The sequence below is a fragment of the Schistocerca americana genome, chromosome 2 (genome assembly GCF_021461395.2).
Source record: "Schistocerca americana isolate TAMUIC-IGC-003095 chromosome 2, iqSchAmer2.1, whole genome shotgun sequence".
Classification (NCBI taxonomy): domain Eukaryota; kingdom Metazoa; phylum Arthropoda; class Insecta; order Orthoptera; family Acrididae; genus Schistocerca; species Schistocerca americana.
In genome coordinates this window covers 1,097,163,739-1,097,181,028 of record NC_060120.1, presented here as the reverse complement: position 1 = coordinate 1,097,181,028, position 17,290 = coordinate 1,097,163,739, and the positions used below count along the sequence as shown (strand labels likewise).

The window sequence follows — 17,290 nt, the reverse complement described above, 5'->3', positions numbered from 1 at the left end:
ACATTTTCTGCAAAGAACACAGATGCCTCATTGCTAATGAGAGTGTGTACATTTGGAAGTCTGTGTGGTTGTCAGTGTGAATGTGCGTACTCTTACTAGAAAAAGAGCAAAAGCGAGAGCTCAAAAGCTACCGTTAACTGTTCTCTATTAAGTGTTCCTGTGTGGCACACACCAGTCCTCCATAGGTAGGTGGTTGTCTTTCCCTTATTTTTTGTATTTTTTCTATCCAGGAATTTCCATTAGTGTTATAGTGTAATAGTGTAGTATTTTACTGTTAATTTTGTGCTAAATGTAATGTCCATCATTGATCATGATTATACAAATGAAATATTGTTATCGGTGTGTGTCTTTCATTTGGTTGGTATGAGTTTGTAATGGCTTTCACCATATTTCAGGGTTTGGTGTGTGAAGAAAATTGGTCATTTCTTCTGACAGGAGGTGTCGCATTAGATAATCCATATGCAAATCCTGCACCTACTTGGCTGACAGACAAGTCATGGTCCGAGATCGTCAGAGCATCATCTTTGCCAAAGTCAGTTACACCTTTTTTATGTATTGTTATATCACTTTCTTCCACACATACAATGCAATGTGAAATATTTACATTTTCTGTTCTATTAACTCTTTAAACAGTACTTTCACAGAAGCAGGATACTCACCTTTGAAATTACATGCATGTAAAGAGGTCAGGGAAAATGATTGTACAGTGTCACATAATGTAGAAGAAAATGCTGCTGATGCAGACTTGCTGTTTCGTAATTTACACAAAACTACAATAAAATACAATTTAAGTTGCTGACTATACCAACAACACTAAATTGAACTCAGCAAAATATTCGAAATTCTTTGGAAGTTTCTAATTACTTGGTGCAGCAAGTCCCAAATCTTTTTTTAATGTGATTTTTAGCAAAACTTAGCCATAAAATAGGAATAAAGCTGGAACCTGAAGTTAATGGTACAGTAATGAAATGTTGTCACAGTATTAAGGATTCTAACAATAGAAACTCCAGATAGGAATATCAACAATGTAGGTAAAGATTGCTACTTACAATAAAGAAGACATGTTAAGTTACAGACAGGCACAATTAAAAGACACTTACATAAAGCTTTCGGCCACAGCCTTAATCGGCAAAAGAGAAAAGTTCACTATTCGTACACACAAGCGAGCTCACCTCATGCACAACTGACTGCCAACTCTAGCAGTCCAGGCCACAAGGCAACTCTCACATGGTATGCAAGCAGCAATCTGGAGATTGGCAGGAAGGGGAAGGGATGGTAGAGTGTATGTGGGGAGACCGGTGAACACCGTCTGGCAAAGTGTGCAGTAACTAGAATGCCAACAGGCACAGCATCAGAAGATTGTGGGGCAGGGAGTCGGGGGAAAATGGAGACAAAAAAGAGAGAAGTGTGGAAAGATGGGTGCATGTATTGGCAGAGGGTGGGAGACAAAAATGGGGAGGAGATGATAGGACATATGGGGTGGAAACTGTTGGGTGGAGGGTGTGGGAAGAGTATGTTACCATACGTTCAAGCTGGGATAATTGCAGGGGCACAGAATGACTTGTAAGGATAACTCCCATCTGCACAGTTCAGAAAAGCAGGTAGTGGAAGGGAGGATCAAGATGGTTCAGATAGTAAAGGAGCCATTAAAAAAAGGATGTTAGTTCAGCTGCATATATGTATGTGTAAAAGAAGCTATCATGCCCATATAAATTGATAACAACTCAGGATAACTCCAATGGCTGAAAATAAAGGCTGTGCTCATACCAGCCAGGATTATCAGTATCTTCACCTGTTTGTTTTGGAAAGTGGTAGGGTATGGACGTATGCTTGGATCCATCATACAAGGACTGTTAAAAATAGTGTATCTCAACCATACATTAGAAGTGTTATAAAAAGTTATTAGGAAGGTAAAATTAATTCAAACATTTTGGACATCCATCCCTGTCTGTTCATCATTTCACCCATTGCCGAGATCCTGCATAAGGAGATTTGTAGCAGATAAGAGGAATTTGCGCGAACAGTGGAGGAGCGATCCTGCATCGGCATTGTTATAATCCAGACTATGCGCAGTGGAATTAATGTGAAGCAGTACGTAATGTAAATTATGAATATTGATCTTGAATGTATTGATATTGAAGGTCCGTTGGTATCGGTATCAGTTACAGTCACACAGAATTGTGTACTGATTCATAAACTACCTTCCAATTTCTTTCAACTATTCTTTCCAATCAATTTTTCCAATTATTCAAGTAATTATTAAGCAATTTCCACCACCTATATCCCCCCCACATATGTATAATTTACTGGGCGACGAAGGCAGCACTCCTATGTGGCTAGTTCTTGTGGGTGTGGGAGGATTGCGAGTGTAATGGGAAATGGCACAGAAAATCTGTTTGCAGATGAAGTCTGGGAGATAGTGCCTGCCTTCAAATAAAATAAATGTCGTGTGACTAGGGCCTCCCGTTGGGTAAACCGTTCACTGGGTGCAAGTCTTTTGATTTGACACCACTTCAGCGACTTCCGCGTCTATGGGGATGAAATGATGATGATTAGGACAACACAACACTCATCCCCTGAGTGGAGAAAATCTCCGACTCAGCCAGGAATTGAACCCTGGCCCTTAGGATTGATATTCTGTTGCACTGACCACTCAGCTACTGGGGGCGGACTGCCTGCCTTTGAAGGCCTTGGTGAGACCCACAGTGTAAAGAGCAAGGGTGTTCTTGTCACTGCAGACATACCGTCCCCAAGTGGGTTTAATGTGGACAGAGGCACAAATGGAGCTGTGAGAATTGTGGAGGTCAACCTCTAGGAAGGTGGCACACTGGGTTGAGGAGGACTAAGTGACGTGGATGGGAGAGAAGGTGTTGAGGTTGTGAAGGAATGAAGATAGGGTGTCTTGGTCCTGAGTTCAGATCACGAAGATATCATCCATGAACCTGTAAAAGACAAGGGGTTTGGGACTTTGGGAGGCTAGGAAAGTCTCCTCTAAGATGGTTGTTTCTGTACCTTCCCTTCAGAGTTGTGGGTTAGGATATAGTTAGTAAAATGTATGAGGAATGAGGTAGTGGATATGGAGTGTGAAGAGCATTGGGAAATCTACTGTTCAATAGCAGTAAGACTGTAGGCATGAGGAATGTTGGTGTATACAGAGGTGGTGTCTACACTGAGGTAATGGGTAGGATGGTAGAGAGTGGGTGAAGGAAGTAATTGATGTCTTTGATTCAGGATGCTAGATTACAGACAGTTGGTTGGCAGTGGTGGTCAATGAGAGCTGAAATTCTTTCAATGGGGTCACAGTAATTAGCCACGATGGGATTGTGGGAAACATGTAGAAGATGGGTGTACGAAGTTTCATAGGGGCAGGGAGGAAAATGGATCCAGGGGAGAGGTTCTGGGAATAGCTATAGGCTTTAAGCAGGAATTGAATGTTATGTTGGAATTCTGGGATGGGATCACTCTGGCAGAGTTTATAGGTGGAAGAGTCAGATAATTGACAGAAGCATTCTACGAGGTAGTCACTGCAATTCATAACTACAGTGGCAAAATTTTTTTGGTGTTCTGAGGAAGTGGCCTGGGGAAGTAATGATGAGGCTAAGTTGGTGCCAAGGAATTCCTGGAAGGTGGCCAGCAGTTGGTGAGGTGAGAAGGGGGAGGGGGGGGGGGGGGATGGTTGAATGGTTGTTGTATGAACTGAAAGAGATGGGGTTCAGTGTTGGAATTATGTTGCTTTTGGTAGGATGGATTGGCGGCCAAGAAGTGTTCCCATTGTGGAGATTGGGGGAAGGAGAGTATCCCTGACAAGTCCAGCACAGTTAAATTTGCACTTAGGGCTAAAGGTGAGGCCTTTGGATAGGACTGAACCACTTCCTTCACAGAGTCTCCACCAACCCCACCCATTTACCTCCTGGATCCGTACATGTCACTTTTGAGTCCACCTCCCTATACACTAACATCCCTCATGCCTGTGGTCTTACAGCTATTGAACACTATCTTTCCCAACTTCCGTCAGACTTCAAATCCACCACTTCATTCCTCATACACCATACTAACTTTATCCTAACCCACAATTACTTCTCCTTTGAAGGGAAGGTATACAAACAATCTGCAGCATGGCCACGGGCACCAGCATGGCATCAAACCTGTTTATGGGTCATCTATAGGAGACCTTCCAAGCCTCCCAGAATGCCATACCCCTTGCCTGGTTCAGGTTCATTGATGATATCTTCATTGTCTGGACTCAAAGCCTATTTTCATTCATTTACAACCTCGACACTTTTCTCTTATCTGCCTCAACTTGCGGTTCTCAACTGAGTGTGACACATTTCTAGACTTTGACTTTCCCCTCTGTGATGGCTCCATCCACACCTCTGTCCACATTAGATACACTGATCACAAACAGTACCTGCATTTCGACAGCTGTGATTCCTTTCGTACCAAAAAAATCCCTCATATACAGCTTTGCAACCAGTGGATGTTCTGTGCCCTGCACACTCCGCCAAACAGCGTTTCTCTCTCCCCCCACCCGTGCATCAGTATTCCCCCCTACTGGTCCCCCCCCCCCCCCCCCCCCCCCAAGATTGCTGCTTGTGTCCCATGTTATAGTTGCATTCCAGCCCAAGTTGCTGGAGTTGGCAGTCATGTGTGTGTGAGATGTCCTCGCTTGTGTGTGTGAATGGTAAGTGTTTCTTTCTTGCCGATGAAGACTGTGGCGGAAAGCTTGATGTAAGTGTCTTTTAGTTGTGCCTGTCTGCAGCTTAAAGCTTCTTCTTTATGGTTATTAGCATTTATCTTTTCCTACATTATTAAAATTCTAGAATTTTTCTAGATGTGAATGGTGCACACGGTGGCGGTGGGGTGGGCAGGGTGGGGCGAGAGGTGGGGGGTTAGAGATAGCTGATTTTATGCATTTTACATGAAATGTATTCAATTTTTAAAAGTGAACGTCTGAAGACTAATGTAAATTTTTCTCAATTATATCCACCCGGCTCCAAATCCTGTGTGCTAATGGTATCCCTGCAGTGTGCATCAGCACCGTTCATCAAATCATAACTTAAGTAATTAACACAGTATCATTTGAAGAAAACTCTAAAGATGTAACAAATGCTCCTATGTGAGTACTAAACTGAACATGTATGCACAGCACTATAATGAATACCCTCCAAATGAAAAACTAATAATTTTTATATATATATATATATAAAAAAAATCTCTGGTGGAGATGAAAGCTTGAATTTAATCAGAGGATTATATCACCTTTGTAAAGGCTAATTTTTATTTTATTTCAGATGACTCTATTTATCAGATATGTTTAGAAAGTATTGAATGTTTTACAGAATTTCAAACACTTTCTGGAAGCAGAAGTTTTCATGAGATTGAGCCATTAGATTGATAAGCAAAATTGTAAGAATGTGGGATCAGTAATTATATGGAATTCAGCTGAAAATGCAATTTAAGGAATAAATAGAAATAGCTTGTGAGTTAAGAACATCTGATGCCATTGAGATATTTAGCTTGTAAATACTAAAATATCTGGTGCTTTGGTATCATTGTTGAAGAAAATACGTGAGAAAATGATGTTACGGTTCCGCTGTCACAATGGCTGAAATGAGAGGATTGTGGTGTAGTTATTACTTCTAATGTGGTATTATGTTCTTTAATACTGTGTGACCATTGTTCTCTCTGATCTCTTCTCCAAATATATCATAATTACTTTAAAATTGAGGACAGATACCTCTTTACATACCATTTATGTAAATAACTTTCAACATTAATTTTGAGTTAAACAAATACTATATTCTCTTCATTGCTTTATAGATAAACCACATTAAACGGCCATGTTCATCCTTTCCAGTAAACAAGACAGAGAAGGTAATCTTTTCAAAGTTCGTTTCCTGTCTCTTATAACATGTGTGTGTCATTAATATAACCACTCTTTGGAAGTCTGCAATTCTCTAGGACAAGATACAAGGAAGTTGGATCACTTGTCTTTCATTATAGCATACCATGTGCAAAACAAAAATAAAACCAGTGGAAAATATCAGTACATTTACGTTCAACATGTTATTTTATGTTGTTGTTTTCTTATTGTGTAAATAATTTTTTTTATGAGTTTCATTCGTCAACAAGAAGATGTAGGAATGTACATCACTCCTTTGTTGCGATATGTAACAATGCAAGTTAGTATCCCAATGTAAATTCTTCATATGCTTGCTATTGTTTAACCTAGTGAAAAACATCAAGTGGAAGAGCAGATGAGCTCTATTTATAGAAAAAAAGTTACTGTTTTAAGGCACTTTAATTTTATATAGTGTGGTTAAAAAGGAGAAGATCAGTTGTTGTTTAAATTTTATTTTGTAATAAAAAAGTTTGTTTCCTAAGTTTAATTGCTTAAATATTTAGTTTTATCATAAGCATACGGCCCAAGACCTATAACATTGCTTGTTCCCACTCTATCAGTGATTAATCATGCTCATCCCATTTGATCAATGGTTTTTAAATGAAGTATTATTTATTAATAAAGATAATATCACTGACAAGATAAAAAAATTAAAAGAAGTTTTACAAATGTTTGAACAATAACTGATTTTGTAAGGCAACCAAATGGAAACTCACCTTAACTTCCCAATATGGCAGGAAAAAACCATAAAGAAACAGAAAGCCAACTAATTTTATTCTTCCATGTGATAGCCCCTGCTTTGAGAAATATTTTGGGATAAAGGTTTTTGGGGTATCCCTTCCCCCCTATATATGATATTGAATGTACCAATGAACCTTATGGTTTTTCACAAAATGAAACACAATAATCTAATTGTATAAATGTCTGGTGTCAGTTCTTTTGTACACATCCAGAAGAACAGACACCACACAGAATCTACAGCTGTTATACATGAATGTAAATTGAAGGTGGAGAGGGGAAGAAAGAAAAGGAAAGGGGAGGGATCACTGCTGTCAGCTGCACTGCAACATTACACAGAATCGGCAGGAATGAGTGAAAATGTATATGGGACCAGGATTCGACCCGGTATTACCTCCTTACTAGGCAGGTGCAGTAAGCCCAGTGCCATGACGCAGTGTTCTCGCAACTGCACGGGCTCTCTCAGCCGATCCACTCTCCCAATGAGCGCCACCTATTTGCATCCCATGTACATTTCTTCTATATTTGCGCTTCTGAGATTCCTACAGGAGGTCAAATGTATTTGCACATCTGCACTAAAGAAGGTGGATTGATTGCCCAGATAGGCAGTGGTTACTGCACCTGCCTAGTAAGCAGGAGATCCCACATTCGAATCCTGGTCTGGTACACATTTTCACTCATTGCAACCGATTCCGCGTAATGTCGCTATGCAGCTGACAGCAGGGTTTAAGTACAGTAATCTAAATACAATTTTTTTTACTACCTCAGTAAGTTTGCTTGGAGGTATTACGTGATTCTGTTTACAATCATTAAACTTTATCACTTTGGGTCCTGAGCCATTGTGCACGGGTGTCTACCATAAAGACTGGCTGATTTTAATGTATTTTAAACTACTACAACTCATGAAAGGTTTAAGTTATAGCAATAAAATTACTCTTATTGAAAAACCTAGACTTTCTTGTTTGAAACCATATATAATACCTTTCTCTTGAATTAATACATACTTTTGACAAGCGTTATTATTATAACATTGTTTTTGAAAAAAGGAAAAATTGGTGAAAGGTATGTTCCTGTATTTTCTAGAAGGATTTTTTTTTTTTTATTTTACACAGAAATTGTAATTATGATGGATACAGTATGTCTTATCTACAGTAACCTCCTGTAACTATTTTAGGATGCAATTTTTCTCTTTGTGTGGTAAATTTTGAAGTGCGGCATTTTGCACTACACCACTTTACATTCACTACACTGGTAGCTTGTGTCTTTTTGCCACACTTCGCTCTATTGGGAAAGTTGTGTATGCGCTGACTACGTCGAACTATGTACACAACAAAGGGAATTTGTGCTTCGTAATTTCCTGATGCATTATTGAGCATACAGGTTAGTTTGTTCCTTTATATAATTCATCATACTGTCTGTCAGGAAATATGAAAAAAATTCTAGAGGTGCACTGTTCTGGTCTAAACTGACAACACTGCATATTCCGGATTGTCCTGTGAATAGATCGATATCTGGTGCACTATCAGTAGTCGTCCAACCTTCCTCAGAATCGGTGCGACGCGCAGGTCTCGGCTTCCCCCTCGCCGTCAGCCTCGTTCATTCTTCAGGCACAATGTAAACGGGATTACTTGCTGCTGAAGTGCTTGGACACCTGCTCTCCTCTTCTGAATCTATCAGAAGAGTTGTATTTGCAAATAAAATCATAATTACATACTGAGAGTTTTTTCAGTGAAAATCTGAACAAAAATTATAGATGTTTTGTTGTCAGATTTCTTTACCTAAACTGCCAGAAACTTCTTCTTGAACATAGTCCACATCATCATCAGAGTCATCTACAATATTTTCCTCTGACAAATCAACGTCACTTTCTTCTAAAAATCACGATATAACTCGCGAGCAATTTCTTCGCCATGGCGACGATACTGAGACCGCGGGCAAAAATCACTGCTCACAAAACCCGACAAATAAAAAGGGAAGCACACCCTTCCACAGCATGCCCACACTATCTAGTGACCAATACTTAAACTACAGTCCATGTAGCGCCTCCCAGACAAGCGGGAGCCGTAAGAACACACAAAGGAAAGAAGGGGAAGAACGAGAACACGCGCCTGTAAAATTATGGGCGCCTGACTTTCGGGCAGGTCGCACACGCCCGTATTTTTACGTGCATCGGCGCCTAAGTGTTAAATTACATAACTACCAGATGTTACAAAGATTGGATGTTAGATGAAAAAATAATAATTTATTTTCATAATGTTAGCAAGTGTCATTTTGCACCACTGTAGTGTTAAAAATGTCAAAGCTTCTAAACTTTGAAAGACTATAATATGAAAATAGAGAGGGATAAAAAGCTAATATCTTGTATGGTTAGTTATCTCTGTATGGAGGATAAATAATTCACTAATGTTGTGTGTTCAGAGACATCGAGCATGAACAGAGAGAGAACCTGAACATCATATAAAAATATGGCAGAAAACATAGAGAGTGACACCTTTAATTAACTCATTAGATCATAGTTAAACTATGTAAAGAAATACTTTAAATATCTGTTGCTCAGCAGCTTGGATAAGTTTCCAAAACACCATTTTACTTCCTAGGAAATATTTAAGTAGTACTTCGCTGTGAATAAGTTCCCTGTGAATTATATCCTACTGAAATATAAATGAAAACAATCTATCTTTGAAAATATAATGTAATTTAATAGATACAAAAATCTACTCACCAAGTGGTGACAGAAGAACACACATATAAAAAAAGGTGCTACTTATACAAGCTTTCAGAGCCAGTTTCACTTTCTTCCGGCACAAGGGTTGAGATGGAAAGGAAAAGGAAAGGAACGCAGGAAAAGGACTGGAGAGGCTTGGGTAAATGCTCAAAGTTCAAAGAAGACACCCATAATGCTAAGTCAGGTGAGACTTACCCATCCAGTAATTCTCCACTAACCTGGTGTTTTAAGTGATTTTTCTGAAGTGTGAGCCCTTTCCTAAACCTCTTTTCTCCTTTTCCTTCCCCCTTCTTTCTTCCCTTTCAGTCTTTCTGCCAGAAGGACCTACTGGCTCAAAAATCTTCCATATATGATATCTTTTATGTGTGTTCTCCTGCTGTTGCTTGGTGAGTAGATTTTTATCTAGCCAATTGCAACGTATCTGACCAAAAGTCATGCATAGTAAAAAGTAAAAAAAGGCACCCAAAACACATAAGTTTTATTTTGTCGTAACATACCGGTATTTGCATGTGAAACCGGCACAGATCCCATAATCAAAATTCAATCAAATTGCGTAACATCCTTTGCACTTACAAAATCGAATGCTTCTTATAAATTTTAAAAATATTGGTTGATTGATGATTGATAATATTTGTGACACCAGTGGAACAGAATACAATGTTGTTAGTAAGTAGATCTGTGAATTATAGTAGAACATTACAGGATTATTGTAGAATGGAAAAAAGCAGAACCTATGTAAGCTTTGCTAATTCTTGTTCATATTTTGAAAACCAATTGTTCTGAGATTGTGGCAGTATTCACTTGTCAAGATCATTATGTAGTGACAAATACCTTGACTTGTATGTGAAATCAGATTTTACAGAAGTTTGTTACCAGATATACTTGAAGCTTCAATACTGTTAATGAAGAAATAATAATCTGTTTCATGTATACTGTAGAAGAGTGTCAGTTTCAAAAACAAATCTCAACTGTTTGCTGATAGTTAAAATTCTCCTTATAGGCAACTTATAATAGCTGCCATAATATGCTAAAATGTTTCTTGTCTTCAGCCATGTTCCTGAAGTTGTTTTTGCTGTTTTCACATATTCCAATCTTTAATGTTTCAGTATTAACATTTCCAGGAAATTGAGTGAAATTGAGAAATAACACAATGTCATGCCATTTCCCACAGCCTTTTCTCCTGGTACCAAATGAAAATATGATTTCTGCTAGATAATTTTATATACTGTTAAATTAAGTTGTCTTTCTTTTACAGGCTTGAAAATTTCAGGAGATCTGTTGAGAGACACAAAGAACAGTGGAAGGAAATATATGATGCCGTTAATCCACAAGAGTTGGAGCTCCCAGAACCATTTGCAAACATAAGTGGTCTGTATCGGCTGGTGATTATTCGATGTCTAAGGCCTGACAAAATAGTGCCAGCTGTTCAGGTAGGTTTAACTGATTTAAAGGAACTTGACCAGATTGTGCTGAAAACACAACTTTCATTTTAAATTTAAACATTGTTGAATAGAAAATTAATTAATGTATTGACATTTAGCTGTAGAAGATCCTTACAAATTTATCACTTAAGGTCTTAATTAATCTATATAAATCAATATTTAATAGCAATAAAATGTGATCTGGCAAAAAATTATTTATTTTAGGCCTATATTGTGTCAGAAATGGGGCAGTCATATATTGAACCACCAACATTTGACCTGCAAGGATCATACTATGACTCTAACTGTTGTTCACCACTGATATTTATTTTATCACCAGGCTCAGATCCAATGGCTGGATTAATAAAGTTTGCTGATGACAGAGGTTATCTCAAAAATATGCAATCTATTTCTCTTGGTCAAGGGCAGGTAAGTTATGCATGCACTGATACTGTATTAATTTTTGCTGTGTATCATCAATTTGTTGGGCATTGGGAAACCTCATTAATTCATATTAATTTATCAAAATTTCAATATTCTAATACATCAGTTTCTCTTACTATACTGTTATGAACATTTTATTTCATTCAGTTGATTTATGTATATGGGTTAAGTATAAAAATGAAATCTTTGAGTTTCATACTCATGATTGAACTTTCTTCCTGAATGTAAATGATTCATTGTGTTTCTTATGACAAATAGAATGAAATCTTCACTAGCCAGCTACAAAAGTTGCCTGCTGAGAACTGTAGGGACTACCCATAATTACATATTATGGAGAATTAAGGGAACCAATAGGAGTAGACCCATTGTTCAGTCCAGAATTCATTTTGGACAATTGTTGGTACCCATAAGGTAACTGGCTTGATAGGTCACTCTGTAGAGTACAAATATGCTTTGGCTGTTTACCTATCTGCTCTGCAAGTATCATTATTAATGAGTAACCTAATGAACTAAATTTATTACAAAGAGTGACCAGCTGCTAAATTTCAATTTTAGTGTGAAACCCCTGTATATAAAATGAGCACTGTCCTCCCTTGCTCTGAGAGTTGAACATAGCTCTGCTGATGTTTAGCCCTATTCATGTGTGTCACCAAGCTCTATAAGTCCTGGCAGTCTAGGTTGTTATGACATTTCTAATGCTTTCGGCAACAAGAGAAGCGGTGCAAAACTTCTCTTACTACAGTTGACCTACTTGAAATGTTTAGCTGATCCTCTTCTCTGGATATGCGGCTGCGTTGATCTCCACAAATTCCTCTCCGAAGAAACAATGCTGGTTAGAGGAACTAAAAAAGCCTCTCTCTCTCTCTCTCTCTCTCTCTCTCTCTCTCTCTCTCTCTCTTTCTCTTAAAATATCTCAGTACCCTCATAATACTTTCAGTTCAGTATATTTTCATTTCCACAAGTTTCACATAAGCATACAAACTCTTGCAAGTCAACTGCATTGTTAACCATTAGATAGTATTAAATAAAATTACAATATAGTGGGTTTAATAACCATCAGAAATTCAAAGACAGGTCTTGCTTCTAGCAAGTCTAACACCAAGATTAAGTAAGAGTCTCTAGACAAATCAGGTTTCAATTGTCTATAACAATTACAATTATTCAACCACCAAGGAACAACCCGTAATTACTCATTGTACTTTCCATACAGGTTCTATGGCACGAGCAGCAAACACTTGTCAGCATCGCTCATCTGATGCAGCTCCTGTCCTCCCATGACCAAAATCCATCCTGCACACACAGAGATGTGTTGTGCAGTAAATAGGCTCTCTCTCACTTTTATCTATAAAACACCACATGTTCGAGGCAGCATAAGATGGAGTGGTTCCAGAATTTATGTGGAAATTCTCGAATCACTACATATCCCCCTCCTTAGATCGAACACACAATATTTTATACATAATTATTATGTACATTAACATCATACCTAGTAACAATCCACATTTTAAAAGTAATCATTTGCTACATAAGTATATATACACAATTTTTTTCTCATAAATCCTTGTACTTCATAGAGCAGGCTTGTGATTTTTGTCTTTCCATTGACTCTTACTCTGTTTTTTAGAACATAAGCCTCTATTTATGATTTCATTTTGCATTACCCTTACTTATGAACAGCAAGGACTCCCTCTTCAGCTCCAATCGTAAACTCCAGGTGTCATGGACCCTTGAATATTTCATCCTTTATTCTAATTCTCTGTACTACCTCTTTAGTATGTAATGGCCTCATTACTTATAATATTCTGTAGCCTGGAGGAACTCTGGGCAAAATGAAAGTGTTCCTATTGACACTCATAAAACCTAATAAAGCTAGTGAAATATAGAATTCAAACTTACCAGAATAATTCCTACAAAATGTGTGACTTCTGTCACGATACTGTCCTTTTCCCCTTGAATCAGCATCTATACCTTACTCATGGGTTGACCCTATGCATGCCCTTCCTCCTTCCATTTTGGTAGGTACGCCCATTTAAATTTCTATTCTCCTATGGTATAGGTCAATCCCCTTTTTAGTGCCCCTGTCCACACAGTATAAGTCAGCCTTTCTTAGGTCTGCTTATCTGCCCTTTATTTCCAATAAATGCTGGGTTCGCCCTTCTTATCCTTTATGAGTAGGCCTCTAGGTTCATTACCCGAGTATACATCTTTATGTACACTATAATTAAATATCCTCTGGTAAAAATACAAAATCTATTTCACACTTCACATTCGCTTTTTAATACTTCATTTAGTACCCTAGAGTCCTCCTCTACTTTTCAACTTTTATATTCTACCTCTATTCTCTATTCATATAATATGTGTTTACTTGTGTTATAAGAGTCCCACTATACCACCAGTCATCAGAATATTTGTCCGACTGACCTCCCTTAGCAATTATCACAAACCCTTACTTTTTGGCTTATGCTATCCTTAATTACTCACACTTCCTACTTAGGTATACTTGATGTAAAATTAGCATAGTTCCTCTATACTTATGCACATAGGCAATATGGAATGATCATTGTTCTTATATATTTATATACAGGTGTGTGTGATGTAGAACCGTCACAATAAACAACAATGTGTTCATATTTCACTATGTACACATACCTCTTCCCCCATAATACTCTGTCCTTTCATTGTTTGCGTCTTCATGTTTCGTTGTGTGTATGCTTAAGTGTGTCTATGTCTCTTGATTCTTCAGCCTACTTATATGAAATAAGTTGAAGGTTATTAGAAACCATGGAAAATAAGAAGGACTTCAGCAATCGAATTAGATGAATATGTAAAGAGGGAAAGATAGGCAGATACTCAAATGAGAAGTAAGAAAGGAAAAAGAAGAAATGGTTGCTAAGATCGAAGAAGGGAAAGAAGGTAGCCCCCAAAGACAGGAAACCCTTCCCACCCCCCCTTCCTCAGGACCTCTGCTTCGCCAGTACTTGAGTGAGAAGCCGGAGGAGGTATGGTGTTAAATCATTTCCTACAGAATGGACATTTTCACCTTCACACTTGAAGTCCCTAAAGAAAAATATTAGCAACGCCTTTGGAGCGGCAAATGGTGAAGAATCAGTCACACTTGTCTGCAAGGGTTGTCTGTAAGGTGTGATGTGTGTTTAGTGTTAGTCATGATTTATCTGTTGGTGTAAATCTTGCTATTACTTACACTACTCACCCCTTTCAAAATTGATACAAACCCTCCCATTTACATCACATTTTATAAAAGGTAAAAAAGATTCTGCACTAAGCATAAAATTATGTATCATGTTATCACAATCATGTAATTACTCATACAATATCATCTCTTCTATTAATCTAATATCATTTGCAGTTTATTAAGACCTCTGCATCCAGGTTTACATAGACAAACTGTATAAGAGATTACTTTTGAAGAATAGCTTAGGCAAAAGTAAGCCCTAACTATAAGTGGATGGCAGGAGAGACTGGCTGGCTAGGCAAAAATAAGACCTAACTATACGTGGAGCCCACATCGGCTGCTGTTGGCATTACAGTCGAGATCATGGAGAGAATGGCTGGCTAGGCAGATTTAATCTTTATCACTTGATGCTGCCTAGCAAGTCAAAATAAGTTGAGACAATGTGGGACGAGTCCTGAAGACAGGCAGGGATGCCCCTGGAATAACTGGGGACAATGCCATAAAATTTTCTAACAGGCATAATCCTCCAACAACTGAGGACGACTTCTTCCAAATACTTAGTGTGCACAATCCTCCTGCAACAACCAAGGATGACTTCTTCACATACCAGGAGCAGTTTTGAGTGATGTTATCACATTTCCACACTGGTATGTTTCTGTAACGGTGGATAATAGGATAGTATAAGAAGTAGGGGGATAGTTTAAGATGTAGGGGGATAGTGTAAGAGGTTGGGGGATAGTGTAAGAAGTTGGGGGAATTCGGTGCAGTAAAATTTTATTGCAGAAGAAACACAAAAACAACTAGGGATCTGACGGTTGTCACTCCGCCCATTAACACAAAAACATCAACGTCCCTGAGAGATATACAACTTTGTGTCTTTTACATTGTATTTTCCTTTTTCTGATCCTGGTATAGGATCTACTAAAACTAAGGCTTTGGGATATATCACCACTTGTACTCAGTAAGGTCTTTCATACTTTAGGAAAAATTTGTGTGTCTCCCTCTTCAGGGCAGAGCTCTGAAGATGCTGTTTTGCTAGAACCAGGTCATCAACCTTGTATTGAGGTTCAATAGCTTTCTCAATATGTCTAGTTACTCGTTGTTGTGCCTTTTAAACCAAGTTCTTAGAAACTATTGTCTGATTAAGTTTGTAATCCACAGTAGGTTGCTCTGGCCAAGTAAAATGTTTAATAAGGGGTTCCCCCACAAAAGATTTGCCTATTAATCCAATTGATAAATGTGGGAATTCATTTAAAATAAGCTCGAAGTCTTTAACTTTCGATGCCCATGACATATTTTTTCATGGCAATAGGTGTGGCATAATTTCCTAATTTCTTTCATAACCCTTTCTCACAAAAAGATGTATTATAGTTGGAGATTAATACTTGACAAACATCTTCCCACACTAAAAATTCTTTAAATTCATTACTGACAAACTGTGGTCCATTGTCTGTAATAAATCATTCTGGTTTGCCTACCTCGAGACACTATTGTTGCAGACAGTGAATCATGGCTGGTGTATTTGCTTTCTTAATAGGATACAACTTAACATACTTTGACAAACACTCTACGAGAACAAAAATGTATGATACTCCTCCCTTCCCTTCCAGAATCGGTCCAAAGAAATCTGCTGCTGTAAGATCATGTAATGCATTAGGAATGATTGGATATATTTTGTACTTAACATGAGTGTTACTCTCGTTTACCTTCTGACAGGTTTCATAAGCTCTAATTAAAGATGCTACATTATGTCCTAGTTTCTTAAAATAATAGAACTTATTCATGTGAGCTATACATTTCTTTATTCCAAAGTATCCACATCCAGTATGAACATACCACACAATCTCATCCTCCATCAATGTCAGGATGCATAAATGCCATTGTCGAGATGTTATTCTGCCTCTCCAAAATAGATTATGCCCTATAATTTTCCACCTCCCTTCTTGATTAGGCCATAAGGAATTCTTGTTATACATAGCATATACACTCCTGGAAATTGAAATAAGAACACCGTGAATTCATTGTCCCAGGAAGGGGAAACTTTATTGACACATTCCTGGGGTCAGATACATCACATGATCACACTGACAGAACCACAGGCACATAGACACAGGCAACAGAGCATGCACAATGTCGGCACTAGTACAGTGTATATCCACCTTTCGCAGCAATGCAGGCTGCTATTCTCCCATGGAGACGATCGTAGAGATGCTGGATGTAGTCCTGTGGAATGGCTTGCCATGCCATTTCCACCTGGCGCCTCAGTTGGACCAGCGTTCGTGCTGGACGTACAGACCGCGTGAGACGACGCTTCATCCAGCCCCAAACATGCTCAATGGGGGACAGATCCGGAGATCTTGCTGGCCAGGGTAGTTGACTTACACCTTCTAGAGCACGTTGGGTGCCACGGGATACATGCGGACGTGCATTGTCCTGTTGGAACAGCAAGTTCCCTTGCCGGTCTAGGAATGGTAGAACGATGGGTTCGATGACGGTTTGGATGTACCGTGCACTATTCAGTGTCCCCTCGACGATCACCAGTGGTGTACGGCCAGTGTAGGAGATCGCTCCCCACACCATGATGCCGGGTGTTGGCCCTGTGTGCCTCGGTCGTATGCAGTCCTGATTGTGGCGCTCACCTGCATGGCGCCAAACACGCATACAACCATCATTGGCACCAAGGCAGAAGCGACTCTCATCGCTGAAGATGACACGTCTCCATTCGTCCCTCCATTCACGCCTGTCGCGACACCACTGGAGGCGGGCTGCACGATGTTGGGGCATGAGCGGAAGACGGCCTAACGGTGTGCGGGACCGTAGCCCAGCTTCATGGAGATGGTTGCGAATGGTCCTCGCCGATACCCCAG

At 38.9% G+C, this 17,290-nt stretch overlaps 1 protein-coding gene across 1 annotated transcript in view; it reads left to right on the top strand.

The window, feature by feature from the left end:
- LOC124594696 (dynein axonemal heavy chain 3) overlaps positions 1-17,290 on the top strand; it is a 1,186,267-nt gene that overhangs the window by 983,323 nt on the left and 185,654 nt on the right. Inside the window, exons 55-57 of the mRNA XM_047133063.1 lie at positions 396-532; positions 10,621-10,795; positions 11,012-11,215. Of these exons, the coding sequence (XP_046989019.1) occupies positions 396-532; positions 10,621-10,795; positions 11,012-11,215 (516 nt within the window). The remainder of the gene's footprint in view (positions 1-395; positions 533-10,620; positions 10,796-11,011; positions 11,216-17,290) is intronic.